General features: G+C 37.1%; 1 protein-coding gene across 1 annotated transcript in view; it reads right to left on the bottom strand.

The window, feature by feature from the left end:
• Nucleotides 1-3999: 3999 nt before the first annotated feature.
• Nucleotides 4000-27093, bottom strand: part of MYO5C (myosin VC) — a 145810-nt gene continuing 122716 nt past the window's right edge. The window contains exons 33-41 of the mRNA XM_072622955.1: nt 26239-26326; nt 25050-25148; nt 24333-24487; nt 18261-18350; nt 16833-16983; nt 14944-15226; nt 12501-12675; nt 12090-12170; nt 4000-4332 (exon numbers count right to left, since the gene is read on the bottom strand). Coding sequence (XP_072479056.1) covers nt 4180-4332; nt 12090-12170; nt 12501-12675; nt 14944-15226; nt 16833-16983; nt 18261-18350; nt 24333-24487; nt 25050-25148; nt 26239-26326 — 1275 coding nt within the window. The 3' untranslated portion in view covers nt 4000-4179. The remainder of the gene's footprint in view (nt 4333-12089; nt 12171-12500; nt 12676-14943; nt 15227-16832; nt 16984-18260; nt 18351-24332; nt 24488-25049; nt 25149-26238; nt 26327-27093) is intronic.

Raw genomic sequence — 27093 nt, 5'->3', positions numbered from 1 at the left:
ACTGGTCTTAAAGTTAGAAAAGGGTAGATTTGAATACTAGCTCTGAACCTAGCTCTACTGACTGTGACCACAGGCAAGGCACAATTTCTTTGAGGCTCCATGTCTTCATCTGCAAAATGGGAATGATAATATTTACACTGTCTACCTCATAAGGTTTTTGTAAAGAAAGGGCTTTGTAAACTCAATCGTATAAATGAGATGTAACAAGGGCCCATTTTTAGATTGTCCTCTGTATTTTAATTCACATGGATTGATGTTTCTCATTGGTTTTCTCATTGATCAATCATGTGAGATTCTAATTTCTCCCCTTTCCCATCAAAGAAAAGGAGAAGGTGATCTCTGGGAGAAAGTAACTATATTGTGATAATGACATTTCTTCAGATAAAGGGAGAGTTTTCAGTTCTCCTGCTTCCTCCCCTCAGGTCTAACTTAGCAAAACCCAGGAGCAGCAGAAGCTCATTCCTCACTTAGTTCTTAAGATCCCCGTCCCTAGTCAGAGAAGCCTTGCATGAAGCATAGGTGATAATGCTAAATAGTAACAGGAGGTAATAATAGAAGATACCACGTAGTTTACAAAATATGTCCCTCACAACAACCCTATGAGGCAGGTGGCTTGAGGTTGTGACAGACCTGGACTCAGAACAAGGAACACCTGAGTTCAGATTCCACATCTGACAGAGTATTGGGTAACCCTGGGAAAACATTTAACATCTCTGTAGTCAAGTAACTCTCTAAGCCCATAAGCTGCAGAGATGATGCTGACCTGCATTGGTAGAAGGGGTTTCCTCATCTACTCAAATGAAATCACCTTAGGACTATTTTATAGAAGAATTGAGGCCAAAGAGATTGTGACATTCCCAAAGTCACCCAGAAAATATTGAGGTGGGACTTGAATCCAGGCTTCTTGACTCCACATTGAATGTTTAATCTACCACAAAGCACTACTTCAATTAAATAAAGAGAAATACAGAGTGAATTTGTTGTTATTGGGGTAGATGGCCATACCTTGAGGTCTTTTGTGTAGGGAATTCCCTCCAGTGATAGAGATTAAATGTTCACATGTCATTTATGGTCTTACGTTGTTTGGGTCATTGAAAAGTCAAGTGACTTGCCGATGGTAGTTAAGGGAAGGCAGATCTGAATCTTGGTCTTCCTGACTCCAAGGCTAGTCTCTATTAACTATGACATCATACTTCTCATACAGTACATATAGACATTTTGGACAGTCATTTCAGTAAGTGTTCGACTATTTGTGACTCCATTTGGGGTTTTCTTGGCAAAAGATGCTGTAGTCGTTTGCCATTTCCTTTTCTAATTCATTTTACAGATGAGGAAACTGAGGCAAACAGGGTTAAGACTTGCCCAGGGTCACACAGCTAGTCATTGTCTGAGGTTGGATTTGAATTCAGGTCTTCCTGACTCCAGGTCCAGTGCTCTATGAGAATGTAATCAGTGTATGGACTGCATGGAGATTAGTGTTAGATCTACATCTACCCTCAACTCAATATCTTCTTCCTCCCCTAATTCCCAGGAAATGTGAGAATGGAAAACCAAAAGTATTTCTAAAATATACATGAGGAATCCATTGGTGCAATCAGTACACATATACACTCAGTTACGATGAATGGCAAAATGGCACACGGGGCAGTTTTAGCCATCATATACTCCATTAGAGCAAATAACTGGCTGAAGCACATGCTCAACCTACCTTACCTTGTGAACCAGTGACTGGCACTCAGCCCTCGTACCCAAGCTAGTGACAGATGTTTGCTCAACAACCACTTTATCTCTCCACTAATTGCAAAAGTAGCAATTATTAAAAATCAATGTTTGTTTGGGCACAAGCACCCTAGAACACTGCTTTTCAAAAGGTTGTGGGTGTCTTTAAGTCACCTCCCAGCCATCTCCTACCATGCCACCTGCCCTTCTGGCTGGCATCCTCTTTACACAGAAACCCTGGACTCTGCCCTTTGGGGTCTGGGTTCTTATAGAGGATTGGCTTCATTTTGTCCAGAACTGGAACTCTACATCAATTCCTAGATAGCTTTCTTTATAAGTGTGCTGTGCACAAGTACCCCTTCCCCTTTCCAGCTCCCTTTAACTTGTTGTTATGAGAATGTTGATACTTTGAAGGCAAGAACTGTCTTGCTTGGATTTTTATCTCCAATATTTAGCATAGTGCCTGGCACATGGTAGGTGCTTAATAAATGCTCTTTCTGTCAGTGATGCCTAGTACGTAGTAGGTACTTAATAAATATTCTGTCAATCAATAAACAAAAACTTGTGGGGCTGGGATGGTTCAGTAATTCACAAATTTGGAATCGTACCATTTTTTCAGCCATTGTAGCTTCTGATTTATGGTGTGTGTTCATCCTTCGTTGCCAAAGAAGACCATGCCATCAGAGAAATAACGGCATGACTTGCACCTGACTTTGTTTTGAGTGAGGGAGGGCTGTGCAGGTCACCAGCCTCACTTCTGCTCCAGAGTCATCTGAATCCAGTGACCAGATATTCATCAAAATGACTGGAGATGACCCAGGATGAGGCAATTGGGGTTAAGTGACTTGCCCAAGGTCACACAGCTAGTGAGTGGCAATAGTCTGAGGTGAGATTTGAACTCAGGTCCTCCTGACTCCTGCACTGGTGCTCTATCCACCGCACCACCTAGCTGCCCGATTTATAGTAAACATGATCATGTATATCTGGGACAGGCTGGCTGAGTCGGGTTCCGTTTAGTAACAACCTGAGCCAAATTAGTTGCATCTATTTCCCCTTTATATAAAGCATGTAAACAGAGAAATACCTGAAATTTATACACTTAGCAAGTAAAACCTCCTTTTAATTAGAGATGAACTAGCAAAGTTTACTTGGCAAAATATTTTATTGACTAAAACCTAACAGTTATATTTAGTTATAGTTTTCATTCTTTCATATGCAACATTTAAATTAGGTGAAATAAATTTATCATTTATAAAATAACACAGATTATTTCTTTTTAATGGGGCTATACTGTGGCACAGTCACATTCAGTCTAGATTCCCAAAGACAATACAGGGAAATATATATAAAATCACGACTGTCATCTATTAATCTATAAGAACAATGAATAGACAGTGATCCAAACCTGAGTTCTCGGAGTGGCAAAGTAGAAGGTTGGAGTCCGAGTTCACCAGCTATTAGACAGTGATGGATTCCTTATGATGCCTTGCTTACCAAGGGTTAAAGAAAACTGGAAGGGAGGAGAAGTCCCAGTTCCCACCTCAGTGGTGAAGTTCGTTACCCATCCAGTAGAGGGAAGGATGGAATTGATTGCTTTTCAGTTTTTCTCTTTATAAAGTCCTTCATTAAATACTTTACAGTGTATTTAGCTAACAAAATAGAATTCCTGTGGTCTATTTTGGTTCAAAACCTTGGTTATATTTAAAGGGAATATATTTTTAATGGGAAAAGTGGTAAAAACATGAATTAAAATTTATTTATTTAAAGAAATGTTCTCTTACATGAGACAATGGTAAATTGAGATTGTCTCAGCTTAATAATATAACCAGAAATAGAAGTATGTACATAGTAACTGCTATATCTGATTGCTTTATATTTGAATGGAAGACTCAAAAATGTTATTTTACCTTGAAGTAGTTAGAGTAATGGCAGGTTCACTGTATTTTACTACGACTACAGCAAACATATGGACAAGAACTGGGGAACAGAAGGATTCATAGTGACAAAGTCAATTATTCTCAACCTAAGGACCTAGTGCTTCTCTTTGCTGAGGAAACAACTTCTAGAACTTTGACTTTCAATTCAGTAATCTGAGAAAATGTAGTAGATTCAAAGATCTCTCTTCCTATGGTATAGAGCCGTATCTGTCCCAATTCTGATCCAGAAGGAAAATGAGATAAGAAACAAATGCCCTGGGTATTCCATTAAAAACAGGCAAGGATTCCAAATGCATCCGTCACAGTTGACAGGTTTGGAAAAAATGTGGTACAGAGTCCACAATTCAGTGAGAGAAGGCTTTGCTAACAAGAAATATGATGAAATGGTACCAATTTGGTGGGACCTCGTTCTATTTTTCAAATCACATTCCAAAGTATACCACATATTAATTGATAAAGCAATCTCCAAATGTTTAAACTTAATTTTTAACTTTTGAGACAAAAGTTCTATTTCTTTCTCCTTTCATAACCTTGTGAGAAAGCCCAGTTTGAAGCTGCTTGGGATCTCTATCATTTCCAGAGCATGTGGAGAAGGAGTAAAGGGAAAGGTGACTTGAAAGAGGTATTTGGCATCCAACAGCAGCTGGCCTGTGTCCTCTCGGCTATTTAGTAGAGCCTGAAATGAGAGCCAAAGGAAAGAGGGGAACATCAATAAACGCTTTCATTCTTCTTTGCTGGATATCTAAAATTTCCAACGGAAACACATAAATATATTTATTTTCAGTACTTCCTACACTGTTTTCGTTAACTTTGATCCACTAGATGCTCTGTTTCAGGCTAGGCTTTCAATCTTCAGGGGACTGATTAATTCCACTGGTTTCTAACTTCTCACTATTAACGACAGCTCGTGTTTTCTTCCAAGAAAATTTCAGATTCATTAGTTACTGCTAGAGATTTTAGTTAGACCCTGTAATAATTGGCAAAACACTTTCTTCACCACAATTTCCCTATAACATAGTGTAATAATTAGCGCCCCCATTTTACAGAGTTAGGAAAATGGCAATATTCAGTGCTTTGTTCAAGGTCACAAAGTTGCTAAATTGTAGAGCTCAAGCCCAAGTCTTTCTACAAAACAATACTACCCCTTGTTATAACAGAAATTGCCATAGGGCAACTCTAAGTCCAAATCTGAAAAGACCTCAGATATTCGAGATTTTATTGAACTAATTTCTCTAGTATATACTTCCTCCAAATAACTGGAGGAAGCAGGCAAAATCCTTTCCAATTCATTTAAGAAACACCACATTCGCCTAAAAGAAAGATTCAACATGAGGCTTCGTAGTCACCCCATATGATGAAGCCTCAAAAGGCAAGCTTTTTTTTAAAAAAAATGCATTCAAATGCTTTGGATGAACACAAGAAAAGAGTTACAAGGAGATGTTTTCTTTCCCTTCCTTTCCTCCCCATCCTCAGAACTGAAACAGCTTCAATGTACACCAGTACAAGAAAGGTCCTCTTGTCTTCCCCCTGGCTCAGGGCAGTAGCTTGCCAGCAGCTTTGGAACCCAGGCATTTCTTACTACCTGTGACTTTGGGCAAACCATTTCAACTTTCTGGGCCTCAGTATTATCATCTGTAAAATGAGCGGATTTGATTAAATGGTCACTAATGCTTCTTCCTTGCGCTAGCAGTCTAGAATCTATGGTCTTCTCTACTCATCTCTCTCATTTACACATAATATCAGCAGTAATGACACTCAGCAAGGCATAGACCGGTAGCTAGAATGATAAATCAGAAGATTACTGTCTTTCATCAACTGACAGACAAATTCTCATTCTACACATATAAGCATTAAAATACCCATAAGAACTCAACCAATAAACTCTACTGGAATTGGACCATTATCAAAGGCTAAACTGTTGCCCACAATTACCTGGAGAACATTGATCTGTAAAAATTTAATAATATTTTAAATACATGTCATCAAACCAAATATTCAGTCGCCAAGCTACACTGAAATGAAAAACTTTCAAAATAAGGAGACCTGTCAGAAGAGATCAAAATTGTATAGGAACAGGTACATATCAGCCTTGTTCTGTCTGCTGCTGGAGTTGTACTGAGGATGCTTTTAGTGATCCTATGGAGGATCCTATGAGCTTACTTTTTTATTTTTTTAACTAAGTTTTTGTTTATGCTTTTTTATATCATCCGTTTTCCCCACTATCCCTTCTTCACTCTCATATAAAAAAAGAAAAAGAAGAAAAATCAGCACAACTTGAGAGATACGTTGAAAAAAATATGTGCAAACCTTCCACCTCTGAGATGAGTTGAAGCAACCTTTAATATCTCTAGTTTTGAGTCATGCTTGTTCTTTATAATTTTTCAACATTCACTTCTGATTTGTGTATGTGGCAGCAGGGTCTTTCCATTTATATTTTTATAGTCATGTATATTGTTTTCTTGGCTTTGACTACTTCACTCTGCCTCAGTTCGTGTAGCTGTTGTCATCCTTCTCTATTCACCACATTCATCGTTTCTTACAACACAGTAATAATATTCCATTATATTCACATGCCACAATTTGTTTAGACACTCCCCAATCAATGGGAATTTTGTTTCTAATTCTTTGTTATCACAAAAAGTACTTTTATAAATATTTTGGTAGATGTAGAGACTTCCTTATTAATGGCTTCCTTGGGCTACAAATCCTGTAATGGAATCTCTGGGTCAAAGGATATGAACATTCTAGTCACTTTATTTGCATAATTACAAATTATTTTCCAAAATGGTTTGATCATTTTACGTTTCATCAGTAATTCTATCTTCCCACAATCCCCTTCTCTCAACATTTTATCATTTTGGTAATTTGCAAGGTGTGAGGTGAAACCTCAGACTTCTTCTGATTTGCATTTCTCTTAGTATTGGTGATTTTGAAAATTCTTTCATGTGATTGTAAATATTTTGCAGTTCTTTTGAGAACTATTTGAACTTTGAACATTTCTGACTTTGAACACTTCTACTGGGAATGGTTTTTGATTATGTGTGTTTGTTTGTTAATTATTTCTAAATTTTGGATTCCATTAAAGCAACAATATGTCCCCTTTGACCACCTCGTTTCTTATCTTATGTGCATCATTCTTGCCTGTGTAAGAAGCTTTTAAGTTTCATGTAATCACAGTTATCTATTTTATCTTTTGCAATGGCCTCTATCGTTTACTCATGACTGAGACATATATGATCTAATTTCTTATAGTTTGATCTTTAAGATCACATATCCATTTACAGTGTATTTTAGAATCTAGTGTAAAATGTTGGTTTAAGCCAGACTTTTCCAATATCCTTAGCAATTTTTATCAAATAGGGACTTCTTTCCCTAAGTAATTATGTTTCCCACTTTATTGAACAGTTAATTCCATTGTTTCTGATTATTCCTTGTCTAGTTTGCTCCACTGATCTACTTCTCTATTTTTAAAACAAAAACAAATGGTTGTGAGGATTGCTGCTTTACGGTATAACTAGAGTTGTAGAAAGTATTCCTTTGATAATTTGGTATAGCATTAAATGCTAATAACCCTAAATAAATTAAATTGACTTTTTATTATATTGGCATGACCCAGCCATGAGCACGGAATATTCCTCCAGCTATTTAAATTGGTCTTTATTTCCTTAAGAAGCACTTTATAATTGAAGCTATACAAGCCTTTTATGTATGTTGGTATATTTATTCTTAAATACTTTATGCGTTTTGTGGTTATTTGAAATAGGATTTTCTTTTCTCATTGCTTCTTGGATTTTGTCATTTTTATATGGAAATGCAATGATTTTTGAGAGTTCATTTTGTAGCCAGCAACTTTGCTAAAACTATTGTCTGGATTAATATCTTTGCTGATGCTCTAGGATTTTCCAAGTATGCCACCATGTCATCAGCAAATAAAGATAGCCTTATTTCTTCTTAACCTATCTTTATGCCTTTAATTGTTTTCTGTTGTCTTATTGCTGTCATTAACATTTACAAAAGGATTTAAATAATAGTTGGGTCATTCTGGCTTTATTCTTACATTTATTGGACAAGGTTCTAGTGTAGATCCTTTGCACATCACGCTTACTTTTAGTTTTAGATAGCTTTTTATTATATTAAAAAAAATCTTCCTATGTCTATACTTTGTAGGAGTTTTTAGTATAAATTACTGTTGTACTTTGATGTAATTAATTACATTGTTTTCCTAATGTTGAACTATCCTTGCATCCCTGGTATAAATCCAACTTGGTCATAGTAAATTATTGCTTGGATAAATCGTGTAGTCTGGCTGATGGAATTTTGTTTAAAATTTTTGAACTGATATTCATTAGTGATATTGATTTATAGTTTCTCTTCCACTTTAATCCTTTCATGGTTTATGTTTAAGGACTATATTTGTCTCAAAAGGATTCTCTAGGGTGCTTTCTCAATTTTCTAAATAAATCATTACCGACTGTTCTTTATAAGTTTGACAGAATTCTCCTGTGAATCCTTCAGGACCAGGAGTCTTTTTATTATTTCCTTTACATCTTGTTCTATTTTGTTTTCTGAGATGGGATAATTTAAGATTTCAGTTTGGGTATTTTCATATTTTTGAAGGTACTCCTCTATTATTTTTGTATTCTCATTTTTGCTAGCATATAATGCATAAGATCTTCTGACTATTCTTTTCATCCTGGTTATGCTGTGATTTTACCTCGTCCTTTTGGGGACTTGATTTTCTGCCTTTTTAATCAAATGGGCTAAAAGTTTAGCAATTTTATCAGGTTTACCATTTCTATGGGTTTTTGTTTTTGTAGCCTTATTTGTTTTCTAACTTAAAATATATATATTCAATTAATTAGCCCTCTTTTTCTATTTTGCTAACATATGTTTGTAGTGATATGATTTTTCCCTCAAGGCATTCTTTAGCTGCATCCCAGAAATTTGGGTATGTTGTCTCATCATAATTGTCTTCCACATATTACTCCTATGATTTATTCTTTGAACACTTGTCGTTTACGATTTCATGGTTAAGTCTCCATTTGAGTCTGTGTCCTTTGTTAGTGTGGTCCCTGAAACAGTGGCCATTTTTATTGTCTTATAGTCTGTAAAGGATATATTTAGTCTTTGCCTCTTTCCATTTGTTTGTAGCATCCCTGTGGCTTAATTCATGGGCCATTTTTTGGGTAAAAGTTCCTTTTGGTGACGTTCCTTTGCCATCCCATTCAGAAGATGCCATAAATCTTTTAGCACTAGTTTCTCTAGCGATTTTATTCAGTTCTACATTTTCTCTTTGTTAAACTTATCCAAAACGGAGAGAGAACACTGAAATATCCTGTCACTATCGTGTTATTGGTCTGTCTTTATGTAGCCCAGTTAATGTTTTTCTTTATGAATGTGGAGCATATAAGTTTAATATTGATATTGTTTTGTTATCTGTGGCTCCTTTCATCATAATGTAATTTCTTTTTAAAATTTAGCATGTTTTTGTTGCATTTTAAGTTTTGGACTGTCTCCTTCCCCCTTCTCACCCCACACTGGAGAAGGCTGCCATTTGACCCAGATTTATAAATATATGTAAAATTAGATTACATGTATTTTTATTTTTCAATTCTTTCTTTGGAGGTGGGTAGCACCTTCCTTTACAGGTCCTTTATAGTTGAGTATTTATAGTATTCAGAATAACTTGGTAATTCACAATTTTTCTTCAGACAATATCGCTGTTACTAACTATGATGTTCTCTTGGTGTGTTCTCTTCACTTCATTATTTCATGCCAGTCTTTCCACATTTTTTCCAAAATCAACCAGCTTATTATTTCTTATAGCATAGTAGTATTCCATCACAGTCATATACCACAACTTGTTTAGCTATTTCCCAATTGATAGGCGTCCCCTCAATTTCCCGTTCTTTGCCACCACAAAGAGGGCTGCTGTAAATATTTTAGAACATAAAGGTTCTTCTCTTTTTCCCCTGATCACCTTGAGAAACAGATCTAATAGTGGTATTGCTGGGTCAAAGGGTATACACAGTTTTGTATCTCTTTGGGTATAATTCCAGATTACTCTCCAAAATGAATCAGTTGACAGTTCCACCAAAAGTATACTAATGTCCTATTTTTCCACATCCCCTCCAATATTTGTCATTTCCTGCTTCTTTCATTTTAGTCAATCTGATAGGTATTAGATGACATCTCAACATTATTTTAATTTGCATAAATCAATAATGATTCAGAGTATTTTTTCATATGACTATATATAGGTTTGATTTCTTCATTGAAAAACTGCCTGTTCATATCCTTTGACCATTTATCAATTGAGGAATGACTCATATTCTTATGCATTTGACAAAATTTTCTATATATTTGAGATGTGAGACCTTTATGTGAGAAAGTGTCTATAAAATTCCCCCACCGCCCAATTTTCCTTTTTCCTTCTAATCTTGGCTACATTGGTTTCAGTTGTACAGAAACTTTTTAATTCAATGTAATCAAAATTATTCATTTTGTATCCCATAATGTTCTTTGTTTATAAATTAAGCAATATGTTCCATGTTCTAGTTTTCTTATATCTCCCTTTATATGTCATGGATCCATTTTAACCTCATCTTGATAAAGTGGAAGATATTGATCTATACCAAATTTCTGCCAGTCTGCTTTCCAATTTTCCCAATATTTTTTTTTTTTACCAAATAGTGAATTCTTATCCCCATATCTTAAATCTTTACATTTGTCAAACATAAAGTTACTATGATAATTTAATACTGTGTAGTGTCAGTCTAATCTGTTCCACTGATCCATCGTTATGTTTCTTAGCCAGTACCAGATAGTTTTGATAATTACTGCCAAACCTTTGTCTCTTACATTTTTCATTAATTCCTTTGATATTCTTATCCTTTTGTTCTTCCAAATGAATTTCATTTTTTTCTAGCTCAATAAAATAATTTTTTGATAGTTTGAGATGGCATTGAATAAGTAGGTAGAATTGTCAATTTCATTACATGGACTCCGCCCACCCATGAACAATGATTATTTCTCCAATTATTTAAATCTGACTTTATTTGTGTAAAAAGTATTTTATAATTATGTTCATGTGGTTCCTGGGTTTCTCTGGGCAGGTACCCTCTCAGGCATTGCATAGAGACTATACTTATTTTAAAATGGGGCTATTTCTTACTATTTCTTCTTACAGGGTTTTATTTAGAAATTTATTTAGAAATGTTGATGAATTATGAGGGAGCATAATGTTTCTTTTTTATGTTTTGGAGGTTTGTTTTTCATTTATCTGAAAAATGATTACAACTTTGGCTTTTCTGAATTCATTTGTTGAATAGTACATTTTCCCCAGCTCCTCATTTTTATTGTGTCTGGTTTTAAAAATGTATTTCTTGTAAACAACAGATTATACGATATTGGTTTCTTATTCCATCTGTGACGTTTTCCATTTTATTGGCTTGTTTAATCCATCCATGTTACGAGAATGACATTTAGGTGTTCCTCCCCAACTTACGTTTTTATCCCTTCTCTTCCATTGTAAACACAGGCATATGTTTCTTTAGTTGTTGTAGCTTAACTTTTTTTTTTTTTTAAAGGTGGCTCTGTTCCTGGTGGCTCTCTTCATCTGAACTTTAAACTCTCCCCCCATGCCCCCATATCCCGCCCCAACCCTGGCTCTTGCCTGGTTTGGGAATTTTATTTATTAGTTTCTTTTCCTTTCTGGCTTTTGGCTTGTAGCTTTTTTCTGGTTATTATTCCTCCCCTCTTTTTTTGCTCAGTTAAATAGTCAAATGGAATCCCCCTTCCTCCCCTCCCTTTTAATTTTTGTTCATTAGTTTTAAATTTTCATTTTCTATACTTTTTTCTAAAAAGAATTTTCTTTCCCTCATTTTCTTCATTATTTACCTTTGATTTCTGTTGAGCCTTTGTCATTATATTTATTTAGCTCTTGTTTATCCTATTTGTCATTGAATTTAATTTTGAGGTCCCTCTTTTGGGTTCTCTCTTCTAAACAGTTTTCGTTATTACCTTATAGAGACTGGCCCTCTGGTACCTTTTTTTCCCCTGTTGTGCCTCACTGTTGCAAAAATACCAGTTCCTGCAGGTGCTGGAGAGGATGTTGCAGTAGGGTAGAATTATTCCTATGTGTCTGCTTGTGCAGTTCGTTATTAACCCTTGCCTCTGGGAGATCTAGTTCTCCTTCTCCTGAGGGGCCTTCATAAGAACCAAATCTCTGTAGATCACTGCCATTTTCCCTTTAATGCCTCATCTTCCTTTATTGAATATCACACTTTTCCCATGGGAGCATACGGATGGGATAACGCTTCCCCCACTTTTAATCCCTCCCTTTGTCTCCTTAAATTGTTTAAATTAGCTCTCTGACTGTTCATTTTAAGAAGTGATACTTTTTTTTTTTTTAAAGCTACTTACGAATCTTACCTGTACTTTGCGGACAAAGGATGGAGTCACTCTTTTCTCGAAGTCATCTATAGGTGTGTAGGAATTAAGGATCTTTATGATCTGAAAACATCACACAAAATGACAATAAACCATGAAAAAGGTATAATCTGATCCAAATAATGGTTCGGGTGGCTTGTAAGTCACATTACATTTTTTTTTCTTTCTAACAATACAGTTTGATAAGATGCTACTATTTGATCCCTACCTCACCTTCCAAGAAATGAGAAAATAAAATCATGGAGGGAATAAATAGAAATTCAGTCATTGGGACCTGAAAGTATTTTCTTCCAAAGATATATCAGTAGGAACGGAGAATCTGGTTAGGCTGTTTCCCCTGGGATAATTCAGGAACACAGTTGACAGTGCCTGGGGTAAGGAATGTCTAGTTACCTGTACAGGAGATAGTGAAGTACATCGATCACAGATTTCCTCGGCATCAGTGTCGGTGATCTTCTTGACCTGGAGCAGCCAGGCAGCCTGAGAAAGTGGTTCCAGAGTTTCCTTTGCCGCGCTGTTCTGCAAATTCTTATCTTTAAGCCACTCGTCTAAGTAGCTGATGTTGCACCTGGAACAAAAGCAGATGTGAACATGAACTCTGCACGTTCTATTTTTTTTTTTTTACAACCCTTTGGAAGAGGCAGTCATATCAACACTTCTGGGTATGAGTCAGGGCTTACTGGGGGAATGCCATAATTCATATGAGATCCTCATGACCATAGTAGAGCAGGGGATGGTAAAACCTAAGGGGTTGGGAAATAGTCTTAAAGGGAAGGAATAGTTGTTGCGAATTATCGGTAAGCTGGAAAAGAGAAAAAAAGGAAAAAGCTTAACAAAATTATATATAAAAATTAAAATGGCATAAATAGAGAAAACTTTTGATCTATTGACTTTAAAATGAGATAAAAGGTTGGACTGAAGTTAAGTTTCCTCACTGAGACATTTGCTAGTTAAATGTGTAAGCACAAGTCAGTTATTTAACCTTCAGAGCCTCAGTTTTCTCATCTATAAAATAATATTGATAGCACTTTCATACTCTTATCTCATAGGGTTGTGAGCAAAGAACTTCGAAAATTTTAAAATGTTGTAGAGTATAGATACCATGCCTCCCTGCCCCATCCCCTGCCTAAGAGTCTCAATCTATTCAACTTTCAGCTCTATCCTGGGGTTAAACTGTTTTGATTGATGAGTTAGTGCAAACTCCTTTAATTCACTCACTCACACGTCGTATCTATTCACCCAGAGCATCTTGCCTACCCACCCTTGCCTTAGCACTTTCCATTTCTAAAATCTAGACTTCTTATCTCACAGCATCACAGGTTAGAACTCAGAGGCCTGAGAGATAATCTATTAACTATCTTAACTATTAATATTGTTAACTATTAACTATATTCACTATTAATTATTGAAGCCAATCACTAAGCATTTATTAAATGCCTATTAAATACCAGGCACTGTGTATACAAACATAAAGAGCGAAATACTCTCTACACAAAAGGCGTTTACACTAATTCTCTTTGTAACTTGGGATAAATTATTCACCTTCTCTGTGCCTTATTGTCTCTTGCTCCAAAATGGAGATAACAGCGCTAAGCCTATGTATCTTATGGGAGTCACAGAATAACTGTAAAGCACCTTAAAAAGCATTTAGGTCCACAGAGGAGAGGGCTACATAAATGTGCCTTCTTTGGTTCTTCTATTTGGATAGGGTTTTGTGACAGGTAATAGAAACAAACCTCTGGGATCAGAAGCTTTCTGAGTCTTGCATCTTAAAAGCAAGTTCAGTAGGACTTGGGGTTGTGTATGTCTATCTCTGCCATTATACCACACCGCCATGTTGGAAGACCCATCAGTGGACTGAGAGTTTATTAAAACTGACTCATTCAGATGCTGGGTTCACTTAAACAAAGACTGGATCATATCAGAGCACTGCAGGACATCTGCTTGGGAATTCTGGGGGGAAAAAGTGGTCATTCTGCCTAGTGGTAGAACAGAGGTTATCTGGAAAGATATTTCAATGTTGGCTTTGATGTGAATGATTTTAAATGGATAGCTTCTATGCAGCTGTAGCCCCTTGCATCTAAGAATAATAATAAGGAAATCTACCTGTCTTTAAAACCAATGGCTTTTTATTATCTATAGGATGATGTTCCATTTCCTAAGTCTGGTACTCAAAGCCTTCCTTAATCTGGCCCCAATCTTATTTCCTACTATTTCCTCCAATTCAAACCTTTACACTGGTCACTGCACATGCCTGGGTCTTTCTTCGTTCTTTCCCCTACTTTATCCCCTTCTTTCCAACAGACTAAATTCTGTCTGTCCATAAAGGTCCTATTCACGTCCCACCCATTCCTGACCATCCCATTTTACAGCGATTTTCTCTCCTGAACTCCTCTAAGAGCTTATTGTGTCTTGTTAGTTAGCTTTTCCCATTCCATTTCTTCAAGATGGTAAATTTTTCAAAGGCAAGGAGTTTTGTTTCACACTTCTTTATATCTCCTTTACTGTTATTCATAGAGTAGGTGCTGAATATTAATAATGGGATAATGAACCCCCCAGAAGGCAAAGATGAAAGAAAGTTAGAATTCTTGGTTCTTGGGTCTATCAAGCTTGTTAAAGCATAAGTGTCCTGTGTGAAAATGAAAATGTTAATATCTTTTAACGTTCTATACCATCTTTCACAGAACAAGCAGGATGGGACACACGTCCAGTATAATGAATGGAAAAGGGTTATATATGGTGTGCCCCCTGCTTTAAAAAGCTTTTCCTACAACCCCTCCCAACTGTTTCTCTCTCCAGCCAACCACAGTTTGCTAAGAGGCTTACTAGTTTTTACCTTATCTGCATTCCTTTCCTACAAGAGCACATGTCCTTGCGAAGGAATAGACTATTCAAGGTGACAGCTCCTATCAGAAAGAAAAGCTGCTTTACAGCCTGCTTTAGAAGCTCTTGGTCCAGCCCATTCTGACACATAGTGGTATAAAAATAGCTGAGCTGCTGCAGGATGGAGGTCATGGTGTAGGCATCTGTGTCATCAATGCTGGAGGACCGCTTACGGAATCCTGTTGGCTTCAAGCCAGAAATTCCCTGAAGACTTTCATATTCCAACATTCCTGGTACTGAAGAAAGATATGAAAAGAAACATGGAAAACATTTCTCACACCACAAGGTGGTTATTGTTTTTTGCTACTGTCATTTGTGGGGAATATACATTTCATTTTTAGGAGGCTAAAGGTTGTTTTGAAACTAATTGCAATAGTAACTTTTTATTGACACACCTGTATACAGATCATTTGCACTTGGTACAACAAAAGTTTCTTGAGGGTAAGGGCTATTTCATTTTTGTCTGCAAATCCCTGAAAATAACCCCATAATAAATACTTGTTGGATTAAACTGAACTGCATGGCATTAGCACCACAGACAAAAGTTGCTCAATGACTCATAGGTATGAGGGTTGGAGGGGTACATAATTAGATGGATGCATATATGTGTTTGCAGAGGCTTCAACAAAATATTTAATGAAATCAGATAAAATGGATAGATGGTGGAAAGAAGATGACATAATTAAGTGGATTCATAACTGGTAGACTATCCAGACCCAAACTGTGATCATTAACAGGTCCCCATCAACATGGAAGGATGTTTCTCATGTACTGTCAACAGGCTATGTCTTCAGCCCAGTACTGGTTGTTATCTTTATCAGTGTCTTAGATGAGGCCATAAAGAACGTGGTGCTAAATGGATGTGGATGACAGAATCCAAAAAAATTCTTCAAGAAGACAAATCTAAAAAGATGAAATTTAATAGGGATGTCTTATACTCTTGATTCACAAGTATAATATTCAGAAAGGTCAGCTAGACAGAAGTTTGTATGAAAATGATCTGATGGTTTTAGTGGACTGCAAACGGAACAAATCAACAATCATATAATAAATAATAAATATTTATTTAAATATTTTAATAAATAATAAAATGGTAAAGAACCTTGAGACCATGCCATATAAGAAATGATGGAAGGAACTGGGGATGTTGAACCTAAGGAGATGATGTTTTTTTCTGGGGTGGGAGTGGAATGACTAAGGAAAAAGGAAAGACCTGTTCTGGTTATCTTCAGAAAGTAAAACTAGGTAAAGTGGGTAGAAATTGCACTTAATCAGATTTGGGCTTGATGATCCTTAATAATTAGAGCTATCCACATGTGGAATGGGCTATTTTTGGAGGAGGAATTCTCTCTCTATAGATGTCTTCAAGAAAAGCTGAACGACCACTTTTCAGTGATCTTACAGAGAGCATCCTTAGTCAGGTATGGGTTAGACTAGAGAGCTTCCAAGATCCCTTGGATCTAAAATGTAAGATTTGGGGCATCTTCTTTTATCTTTCTGAGAAGGAAAGAGGAAAATTTTTTCATGGAAACACTCTACTCCTAACTTGAAACTATTAAAATCAAAGAATAGGGGGAAATATTGTAAATTACCGAAAGTACATCGAGATTTTAAGAATAGAGAAAAAAATCAGGTAAAAAGTGAAAGTTTTCTTAAAAGACATACATTATCAATAGTAATGAGATCCCATTTATAGATTATGAGGTCATTATAAATAATTAAAAAAAACATGTATAGATTAAAATAAACTACTTACACCATTAAAATATGTCACACTATTCAACTATACCCAAATATCATCTATGTTGTCACATTTTAGCTGATTATCCAGTCCTATCTTACCTATCATCGGTTGAAGATTATTCTCCATTACAATAATAAATTGATGATATATCCGTATTGCCACATCGCTGAGAATCTGTCTGTACTCTGAAAGGTCAAAATTTATCAAACAATTCTTATTTTGACGTGGAGTGTTATGCTTCATAAATTCCTGAAAATCAATTATGGGAAAATAAACGTTAGAAGACCATGTGCTCTGATATTATAATAGACATTATTAAGTACGTACAGATAACCAATATACTCATTCACTAACTTGATCATGAGCTTCTATTATGACCCTTCTTTATATTTTGGGGTACTTTAGGTGCATGATCTCCTTCTCACCCCACTCCCTCTTTGGGAAAGCAAAACCACAAATTTCTATTTATAAAAACGTATAGTTCAGCAAAACAAATGACTGCATTGGTCATGTCGAAAAACATGTCTCAATCTTGTCTCTGAGTCCATCACCTACCTCTCTTTCAGGAAGTGGATAACGCATTTGCTTATGTATAAGACAAATAGCAAACCAAATGAACAGATTAAGTTAGCATAATCAAATAAACCGATATGTTAAGAGTACAGTCTGTCATTCAAGGCCTGGTTGTCCAGCTTCCATTCCTTCTTTAAGAACCAATGTATAATGTCCCTTCATAACTGTCTTGTAATTAAACTCTCCCAATGTGGAGGATGACAACTGGGATCTTTCCAGACTGCCACACATAAAAATAAACCTCCCTTCACTCTCTTCTTGGATCCTCTGACAGTAGCTTCATGACATTTGTCAAGTGATTGACTTTTAAAATATTTTTTCCTGAGGACTATTGATAATAAAATAGTCTCTATCATCAGCAATAATGACAGACAATAATCCAGCCTCAGGATAGCTCACCTCTTCTCAAGGTGGGTCTGTTGTTTATGGAAATAATGCTGATGATTAAAATGAACGCTATCCGTCTTTGTTGGCTTACTAAGCATCTCACAAATGTTAAAGAACAAATCCTAAGTGATGTAGGTAGGAGAGACCAGTGACCACCATTAGGGATATCAAAGTTAATATTAGTATCTCTGCATTCAGCTCAGTAATCAATACATAAGCCAAAAATCTATGCTTCTACGAGCTTTGGGTCATGCCATGAAGACTAAATGGGGGTGCGATGCCAATGGCTGTGGCTAACCCACTATGTGAACCTGGACAAATCCCAATTACTTCATCTTTCAAATTGGAATAAGAGTAACTTGCACTATATACTTCACAGTACATTTTTGATCATCAGTTGAGGTAAAACATATCAAAGGGATTTGAAAAGCATAAGATATGAATGAAAGATGGTATTGTTATGGTCATTACAGCAGCAAAACTCAACAGTATCAGCACATTCCTTCTATCAGTTCCTGCTTGATTGCTTAGAATGGCCTGTAGAATGCGAGGTAGCTAGTTTCTACCTCTTCTCCGCTGTACTGTTTCAGGCAGTTGAGGAAGTGGCATGTATTGGAAAGCCAAAAGGACAACATCTCAAAATCTTCATGATGTTCCTAGAGAAAGATGAGGGCACACAGTTAGCAACATCTAATGCTAGTGTTTCCAAGACATGTTAATGCTCATCATCTTTCCCGTGTGGGCACCTAGTTACCTGGTGACTTGAAAACCAGTACCCTAAGGAATCATTGGGCTAAAATACTTTTTATTCATTCATTAAACAAATATTTCCTTAAAGTCTACTGAACATCTATCTAGTACTTGTTATGTGCAGAGTAATGTTCTGGACATTGAAGGAGATACAACAGAAAGGTGGCACATAGTCTTTGCCTTATAAGAATTTACCTGCTAGCTCAGGAGCTAAGATAAATACCCATGAGATATTTAAGTAACAGTGAAATATGTGATCAAATAACAAAGTGAGAGCATAGATATTACATATTCAATGAATGGGAAAATTATTTAGAGAACCCTGATGAAAGGGGTGGAGTCAGTTGAGAAACATTTATTAAGCGCCTAAGTGAATTTGCCTCTCTTCCAACATTCTTATTCCTGTAATCAGCAAGTCAACAAGCATTATTTAAGTGCCTACTATGTTTCAGACAGTATAGTAAATCCTGAGGACACAAAGAGAAGTAAAAAGCCAATCTCAGCCCTTAAGGAGTTAATGGGAGGGAAGATAACATGCAAACATTGATGTCCATTCAACATGTATGATGTGTAGATAGAAGCTATTCTCAGAGGAAAGACTGGATCATAGAGCTGTGAAGGGGATTAAAGTGTATCTTTCTCTTAATCACGCAGATTTAAAATCTTTGAGCCACTGTTTATCCCTCCCTTTCTTTTTTCCCTACCATCCAAGTCATTCACCAAATCCTGGCTCCCCTCCTTTCATCTCCATGGTTATTTTCATAGTTTAGGTCTCATTACCATGTGTTTGTATTACTGCAATAATACGCTAACTGGTCACATTTCCAGTCTCTTTCCCTTCCAATTAACCCTTTGTATTGCCTCCAGATTAATCCTACTACAACATAGCTTCCCTTGTGTAACTCCCCCTCCCTTGAAAATCCCCAATGATTACCCATTATCTGCTGGATAAAACCTAAACTTCTCTGGTGCTGAAAGCTTCCACAACTGAGGAGCAACATGGCAGAATAGACAAAGGTCTACACTTGTATTAAAAAAAAAATCTGGGTATAAATTCTGCTTCAAATACTCCTTTTACAACCCTGGCAACATCCCAGCATTACTGTGAGAATTAAAGGAAGCACTTTTAAGTGTCATATCCATGAGAGTTATTGTTATCTCCAACTCCTCTTTGCTTTAGTTGGACTTATCTATTTGCTTTACTTCAAGCCTCATGCTGAATCCATTATTTGCAATGGCTTCCCCAAACTAGTATTGGGTCGGGGCTGGTGGGACTCTGCCTTAGGACACCATCATTCAAAAGGACACCCTCTCTTCCTACAGTAGAGTAGTGATGTCAAACTCAAACAGAAACAGGAGCCAATAATTCATACACAAGGATCCCTGTGGACCACATATTGACTTAATTTTAAAATGTAATATTATCTATGTTTTATAGTATCTTTATTATGATAAATATTTCCAATTACAGTTTAATCTGGTGGGCATTTGACACCTCTGGTCTAAAGAATACTGGTCCGTGTCCTTTTGGAAGTTGGCCGGCAAGACCTGAGAGGTCATCAGCTGGTGGGGAAATGGGCTGCCCTTTCTCTTAGTATAATTTACCTACAGTTAGACTGTCCTCTGTCTAACCCCAAACCCCAACCATGGAACTTTCTAAACAATGGAATGACATATTTTAAGAAAATCAATCTGACAGGAGTCAGTCTCTTTCTCTGTCTCTTTACATATAATATATATGTATGTATGTATGTATTTAGATACATACATACATATATGCATATATATACATGTATATAGTAGCTTGGTTGGGGGAGAAGAACTAGAGAAAAGGAGACTAAACAGAAGGCTTTTTTGAGTGATGCAGGCATTGTGTAAAAAAGACCTGGACCTATCATGGAATAGCAGTAATGGACTGTGTCACCTGGTGGAGCCTGGTAACTGACTAGATTTATAAATGAAAGTTAAGAACCACAGTTGATTCTGAGATTTTTGATCTTGGGATAATGGTGGTGCTGACTTTGCAGTTAGATGATCAAACTCCACTTAAGACACTCCTTTTATGTCACTGCAAAATTCACTTAACCTCTTAGGGACTCACTTTCTTTATACAATGAGACCATTAGATGCACTGTTGGTGGAGTTGAGAACTGATCCAACCCTCTAGAGAGAAATTTGGAATATGTTTGAAGGGCTATAAAATTGTATACCCTTTGATCCAGCAATATTACTACTAGGTCTGGATCTCAAAGAGATTTTTTTTTAAAAGAAAAAAGACCTATTTGTACAAAACTATTTACAGCTACTCTTTTGTTAGTGGCAAAGAATTGGAAATTTAGGGGATACCCATCAATTGGGGAATGGCTGAACAAGTTGAATATAATTGTAATGGAATATTACTGTGCAATAAGAAATTATGAGCAAGCTGATTTCAGAAAAACCTGGAAAGATTTACACAAACTAATGCAAAATGAAGCAAGCAGAACCAGAACATTACACACAGTAATAGCAGTAATATATGATAAACAACTGTGAATGACTTAGCTCTTCTCAGCAATACAATGATCCAATACAATTCCAAAGGACTCATTGTGAAAAATGCCAGTCCGCTCCAGGGAAAGAACTGGTGGAGTCTGAATGCAGATCAAAGGATACTATTTTTCACTTTATTTTTGTTTTTACTTATGTTTTGTACGATTGAACATGTATAACCTATATCAAATTGCTTAATGTCTCAGAAAGTGAGGGAGGGAGAGAGTCTGAAACTCAAAAATTTTAAGACAAGAATGTCAAAAATTATCTTTACATGTAATTGAAGAAAAATAAAATATTATTTTAATAGAAAAGGAAAAGGGAAAAATTGAGAGCATTGTAGTATAAGATCTAAGATCTACAAGCTCTAAATTTATAATCTTATGAAATAGAGAAGTTAAGTAGAAGAATCCATTTTAGAAGGCAGAGAAGGAGAGTGATGATTGGTTCAATTTGGTATGTTTTGAGTGTGAGGTAACCGTGTACATACAAGTGTTCTCTAGGCTGTTGGAGATAAGAGAACTAAAGCTTAGCAAGATCAAAGGTAAAGGTAAAAAAAACAGAGCCACGGAATTTCAGAGGGATCTTGGAAACCATTTAGTTTAAGTCGCACTTAGTAACAAATCCCCTCTACAACGTCCCTGATAAATGGTCATTATCAGATTTCTCTGTGAAAACCTCCATCGAGGGGCAATCCATTATCTCTACAAGCAGCACTTACCAGTTTTTCCTTACAGTGAGCTTACGGCTCTCTGTGTAGCAGTATTAGAAATGATAGTTAAAATAATTAGAAAGGAAAAAGTAGAGATAGAGAAGACCAGAGAACCTATATCTGAGATTTGAGAACTCTAATAGTTTGAGGATACAAGGGGTTAATGTTTTAGGAAGAAAATCAGGACATTGTGTCATGGAAGTCAAGGGAGGGAGTTTCAAGAAAGATAATTAGCTGTGTCATATGCACTGCAGAAAGATTAAGGAGAATGAGTTCACTAAATTTCATTTCATGAGAGTGGTGGGGGTGGAAACACTGAGGAAGTGGAAAGAGTGAATGTAGATTACTCATTCGAAAAGTCTGACAGTGAAAAAAAAAGACAAACAGCCAAAAGAGGGCAAGTAAAGACTTGTTTTAAGATGCAAAAGACCTAGACATGTTTAAGGATGGAGAAGAACAAGTCAGGACAACTAGAGAGATTGAAGATGCAAGAAAGGAAGGGATTTTTGCTCATTTCTGATCAATCCCAATGTCTTCAAAGTATAATGCATGCATATCTTCTACTTTATAAATATCTAGTGTGGAAGAATTCAATGCAGAAAAATAGGGAAGCTCTAGGTTTCTGACATAAAGCACTCTTTTGGTGCTGAAAATAAAGATTCACCTACTTCAACAAGATATATGAAAATCTGAATTTACAGGACAGATAGTGGACAATTATTCATAGTACAAAAGTTCCTTTCCTATGGCTATCTCCCTGAATATGTTTAATATATGACTGAAACACAGCTGGCTTGCTGGCTCCTGGCTTCAAGTCTCAACTCAACCTTCTACAAGAAGCCCTTCCTGGGCCTCCATGAAGTTAGTGCTTTCCATCAGCACAAAGAGGTTAACTGACTTGCCTGGGATCACACAATCCATGTTTTAAAGGTGGTTTTTGAACTGAAATCTACTTCATCCACTCTGTGCTGTTTCTGAAATATTTTCTGCTACATCAAACAAGACAGATCTTTAATTAAATGCAAAGGAATCCACAAATATAAGAAACTGTTCTTTTTGCGTAAAGGAAAGTCAAGGATTGGCTTCAGAACATTCAGGGTAGCCCTCTTCTTCTTCTTCTTCTATTTGCATGGCTTGATAATAGACCTAAAGCAAGACATGCATTCTTTGCCTAGTAAAATGGCTCTGTAGCCAATTTGATGAGATGCCAGTTATAGAAACTGAGTCATAGTAAGGAATGCTGCCACCAGGAGATCATAAGAAAATTGTTAGATCAATGACTCTTACAAGACAACTAAGCAAGTCATAGACTACAAGAGTTTTTGTTTTTTTTCTTCCTGCTACCAAAGAACCAACAAGTGGTTGCTCAACATCTGCTTGAAGGCCTTAGATGAAGGCAACATGTCTTGGCCATCTCAAGACAGCCCAAGCTACTGACTTACTTGGATAATTCTAATTATTAGGAAGCCTAAATCTTCCTTTTTACAACCCTTATCCATTATATCTAGACCTTCCCCTTATAGCCAAGCAAAATAAGTCTGTACCTTCTTCTATGTACATAATAGTCCTTAGCATGTTAACATAATCACTCTACATCTTTCCTTTGACTAAAAGAAAAATGAGGGCATTTATCGAACTAATGGTATGTCTATCAATTGATCAAGCTAAAGATCTACCTATCAGTTTCTTTAAATCTACTTTTCTTAGCAAAACAAGACATTTTCACTCAACATATTAGTCATTTTCCTCTAGTTATATATGAAGGAAGGACTTGGGTGGCCAGCAAGGATGACACAAGATAGAAATGGAGAGGCTAGGTTAGTCTTAAAAGCTGCTTGTACTAGAATTTCATTTATCCAGAGACACATTTGCTTTATCCAACCTACTACCCACATAATAAATCCCATCTATGATATCCTGATAAAGAATCATCCAGTCCCTGCTAAAGATCTCTAGAAAGGGCCAAGCCACTAACTCCTTGAGGCAGCCTATTCCATTTTTTCCTTTACACTGATCAGAAATCTACCTCCTTTCCATTGCTCTGTTACATGAGACACTGCTGACAAACCAGAATTTAATTTTTTTACCTTGCCCTCTGAGGCTATGCAAAAAAAAAAAAAAAAATCCATTCCCTGCCTCCTCTGTCTCCCCACATAAAAACTGCAGTGGCACTGAGTTAATGTAAGTAAGGTGGATCAGGGGAGTCTGATTAAATTGAAGCCTTCTCCAATCAATGGGACACAAGAAATTCCTAATGATTGGCTGAGGGAAGAATAAGCCACTCTCCCTTAAAGCCTATTTAAAAAAAAAAAGTAAAACGTATCTTATAGAAAACAACTCTCATATTTCTTCCTGTTCCTTTGGGAGATTTCCTTCATGTTGTTTAGTTCCTCCAATCCTAAATTAATGACAATTGCCACCATAACAAACTCACAGTTTATGATTTACAAGCATTTTCTTTATCTCACCACCATGATGTGGAGTACAAATATCATTACCACCTTTTTACAGATAAGAAATGAGGCCTCAGAGGCTGAAAGACTTCCCATGGTCACATGATTGATTGAAATTTGGAATCTGAACCCAAGTCATAGCCTAGGAAGGAATCCCCCTCCCCAAATTTGGGAGGAAATGTTGCTCGTACCTTAACAACCTGCTTGATGCCGTTAATGGTGACATTCATGAAGGACTTCAGCATACTGACATCACTTAGGGAGTCCGCATAACGTACACACATGAAGAGGATATGAGCCGGCAGGCCTGGAATCATATTCACAACCACGCCACGTGGCTTCAGATCTACGGGGTGACGGAGGGAGGAAAATTAGAATCACAGCTAGTATTTGTTCAAATGATGGTTGCTCCAATTTCTTCTAATATGACAGATGGCAATGGTGTTTGGTGTGTTTTTTCCTGACCAGAGTCCTGCCCAACTCTTTCTTTGGCCTGTAGACATGAGTGCAACTGACTTATCGCGTCTACTTTGCCCCACAAATTCCATGCATTTAAGGCCTGAACAGGAGTCTGAAGTCCTAGCTCATCCCACCTTCCCTCAGACTACGTTTTTTTCAGAAAGGAGGAGGGGCACAAAAGCAGCAGTGACCACTATGGGGGGTTAATCACATGTGAAATTCCTGGGTAAGATTTATTCCTTAGACTATCTTTGGTCCTGGCGGGATTTAGTCCCAAGGCCACATGGAAGGGAAGGGAAAGAAGGCAGGGAGGGACAATAAATGAAGGGGGTGGGGAGGAAAGAATGTGAAAGATCTCTTTGGTGATCAATCCCTGGTCACTATGGTTTTGGCCTAATATCTAAATTCCTAAGCCTAATGAAAATATCCCAAGTGTCCAAGAAAGGTACCAAGAATGAGGTTTTGCACCAGCTTGGCTTCATCTTCCTTCTTATACTCTATCATTCCGATGTACTCTTTGTGTTCTGAAGAAGCATGTACCTCATTGGCTGGAAATAGAATTTCGCAGTCAGAAAAGCATACAAGTCTAGTGCCAGACAGTACATTCAAAAGCTAACCAAATGGAGACTACTCCCACTTCCCCTATTATGGACACCCTCCAGCTTTCAGGGAGTCGAGGGCAGAGCGCATTTAGGGTAGATCATATTTAGGGGGAAGATCATATTAGGGGGAAGATCATATTTAAGGGAAAGAGAATCACAGATTTAGAGTTAATGGCACTTCAGAGACTATCTAATTCAACTCATCCCTAAACAAAAAAGAAGCAGAAAAACTCCTAAATAAAATGGGAGAAGGGAGTATTAAATAGAGTCAGAGATGCCACAGGGAAAAACAAATCGGTTCTGGGTTGTCAGCAATGTCTCATGCAGTAGAGTAGTCGAAGAATGAAGGACAAGAAAAACCACTGGATAGTGGGTCAATAGCCCTTTCCACGCGGTGTGCACACATGAGGAAGAAAACCTAATTATGCTGGGCAGCCAGTGTTCAAGATGAAATATCCATTTCCTTGGTTTCTCCACCTCCCTCTAATAACCTTTCTTGGAGGGTGGCCACAGTGAATATGGATGGGGGTGTAACAGATTAAAGAGGAAATTCAGGTCAATTTTAGTTCCTGTTCATTTCTATGATTAAAAAAAGATAGTTTGATAGAGGAAGAGGTTAAAATTACTTTGTGGTTGCTCTTATAAACTGATCAATTGGGTATCTACAGATAAAGTAGGTCCTGAGGGGTGCTGGGTAGGATGGCCTCCCTTAGATATTTCCCCTCCAGTCTATGAGAGCATCAGAAAATCTATAGTTAAAAATGCATTCCTTTGATTTTCGAAGCCATTTTGGTTTTCAAGACTTGTATTTGTTGTGGTTCAGTTTGTGATCCTTTTGGGGGTTTTCCTGGCAAAGACACTGGAGTGGTTTTATCATTTCCTTCTGCAGTGGATTAAGGCAAACAGAGGTTAAATGACTTGCCCGGGGGTCCCATATGAAAATGCAAATACAAAAGAAGGTCCCATTCCTTTGCAGACACTATTGGGAGATGGACTGACAGCCATCTGAGAGTAGAGTAACCTGAATCTCTCTCACCTTTCTCACTTGTCCTGGTTAGAGCCTTGATTTGGTCTTGCAGCTTTTTAATGATTCTATCTTTCATGTCCAACTCTTCTTCAAGATCCTATAACAATAAAAGAAAATTGGGTGATAAGCTCATTGGTTTGTTTTTGTAGAATGTGGCTTCCTTTGACACAAGATGTCGCCTACCAATGCCTGCTGGGCTCAGCTGGTGGAACTTAGAAGACAGCTTTTTGATGAGTTTGAAACAGGTGCATCATCACTTATTCCACAGTTCTGGTGTGAATGAGCTCGAGCATCGTAAATCTTCGCATAGTACTGATTACAATATTTGCGAACACCCTGCCTCTTCATGATAAAGTGAGGGGAGGAGACCCAAACACACTCCAGCTCTCTCCATCTGCATTCACAATACTCATTGTCATCATACCCTGAGCTCACCATAAGGAATGTCAGTCAAATCAATGCAACCCCATTTCCACTATGTGGTTCCCCTAAATCCTTTAGTGGAAGTACTGATGCTGTCAATCTACTTTTCATACAGTCATTACCTCTTGTATGTATGTATCCCAGGGAGGAATTCCTCTGGGAAAGGAAAAAACACTCAGAGATCTAGAGAGAAAGTGGGTACTATTTTCTTGGTTCAGATCTCTCCAGTGATTCTACAGCTTTGGGAACATGAATACATTGAACTTGAGCTTCCCCTATGCAGAGAGGCAATGGTGGCACCCTATCTCTATCATCCCTTGTGTGACTTTGGTGCAAGCCACTTAAACTCTGTGGATTTCAGTTTGCTTATCTGTAAAATGGAGAGGTTGCAGTAGATGACCTCCATGGCCCCTTTCCCCTCTAGATTTATGATCCCAGGTT

This window comes from Notamacropus eugenii, chromosome 7 (assembly GCF_028372415.1).
Source record: "Notamacropus eugenii isolate mMacEug1 chromosome 7, mMacEug1.pri_v2, whole genome shotgun sequence".
Taxonomy (NCBI): domain Eukaryota; kingdom Metazoa; phylum Chordata; class Mammalia; order Diprotodontia; family Macropodidae; genus Notamacropus; species Notamacropus eugenii.
The sequence above is the reverse complement of the archived record's forward strand: the minus strand, read 5'-3'. Positions and strand labels throughout refer to the sequence as shown.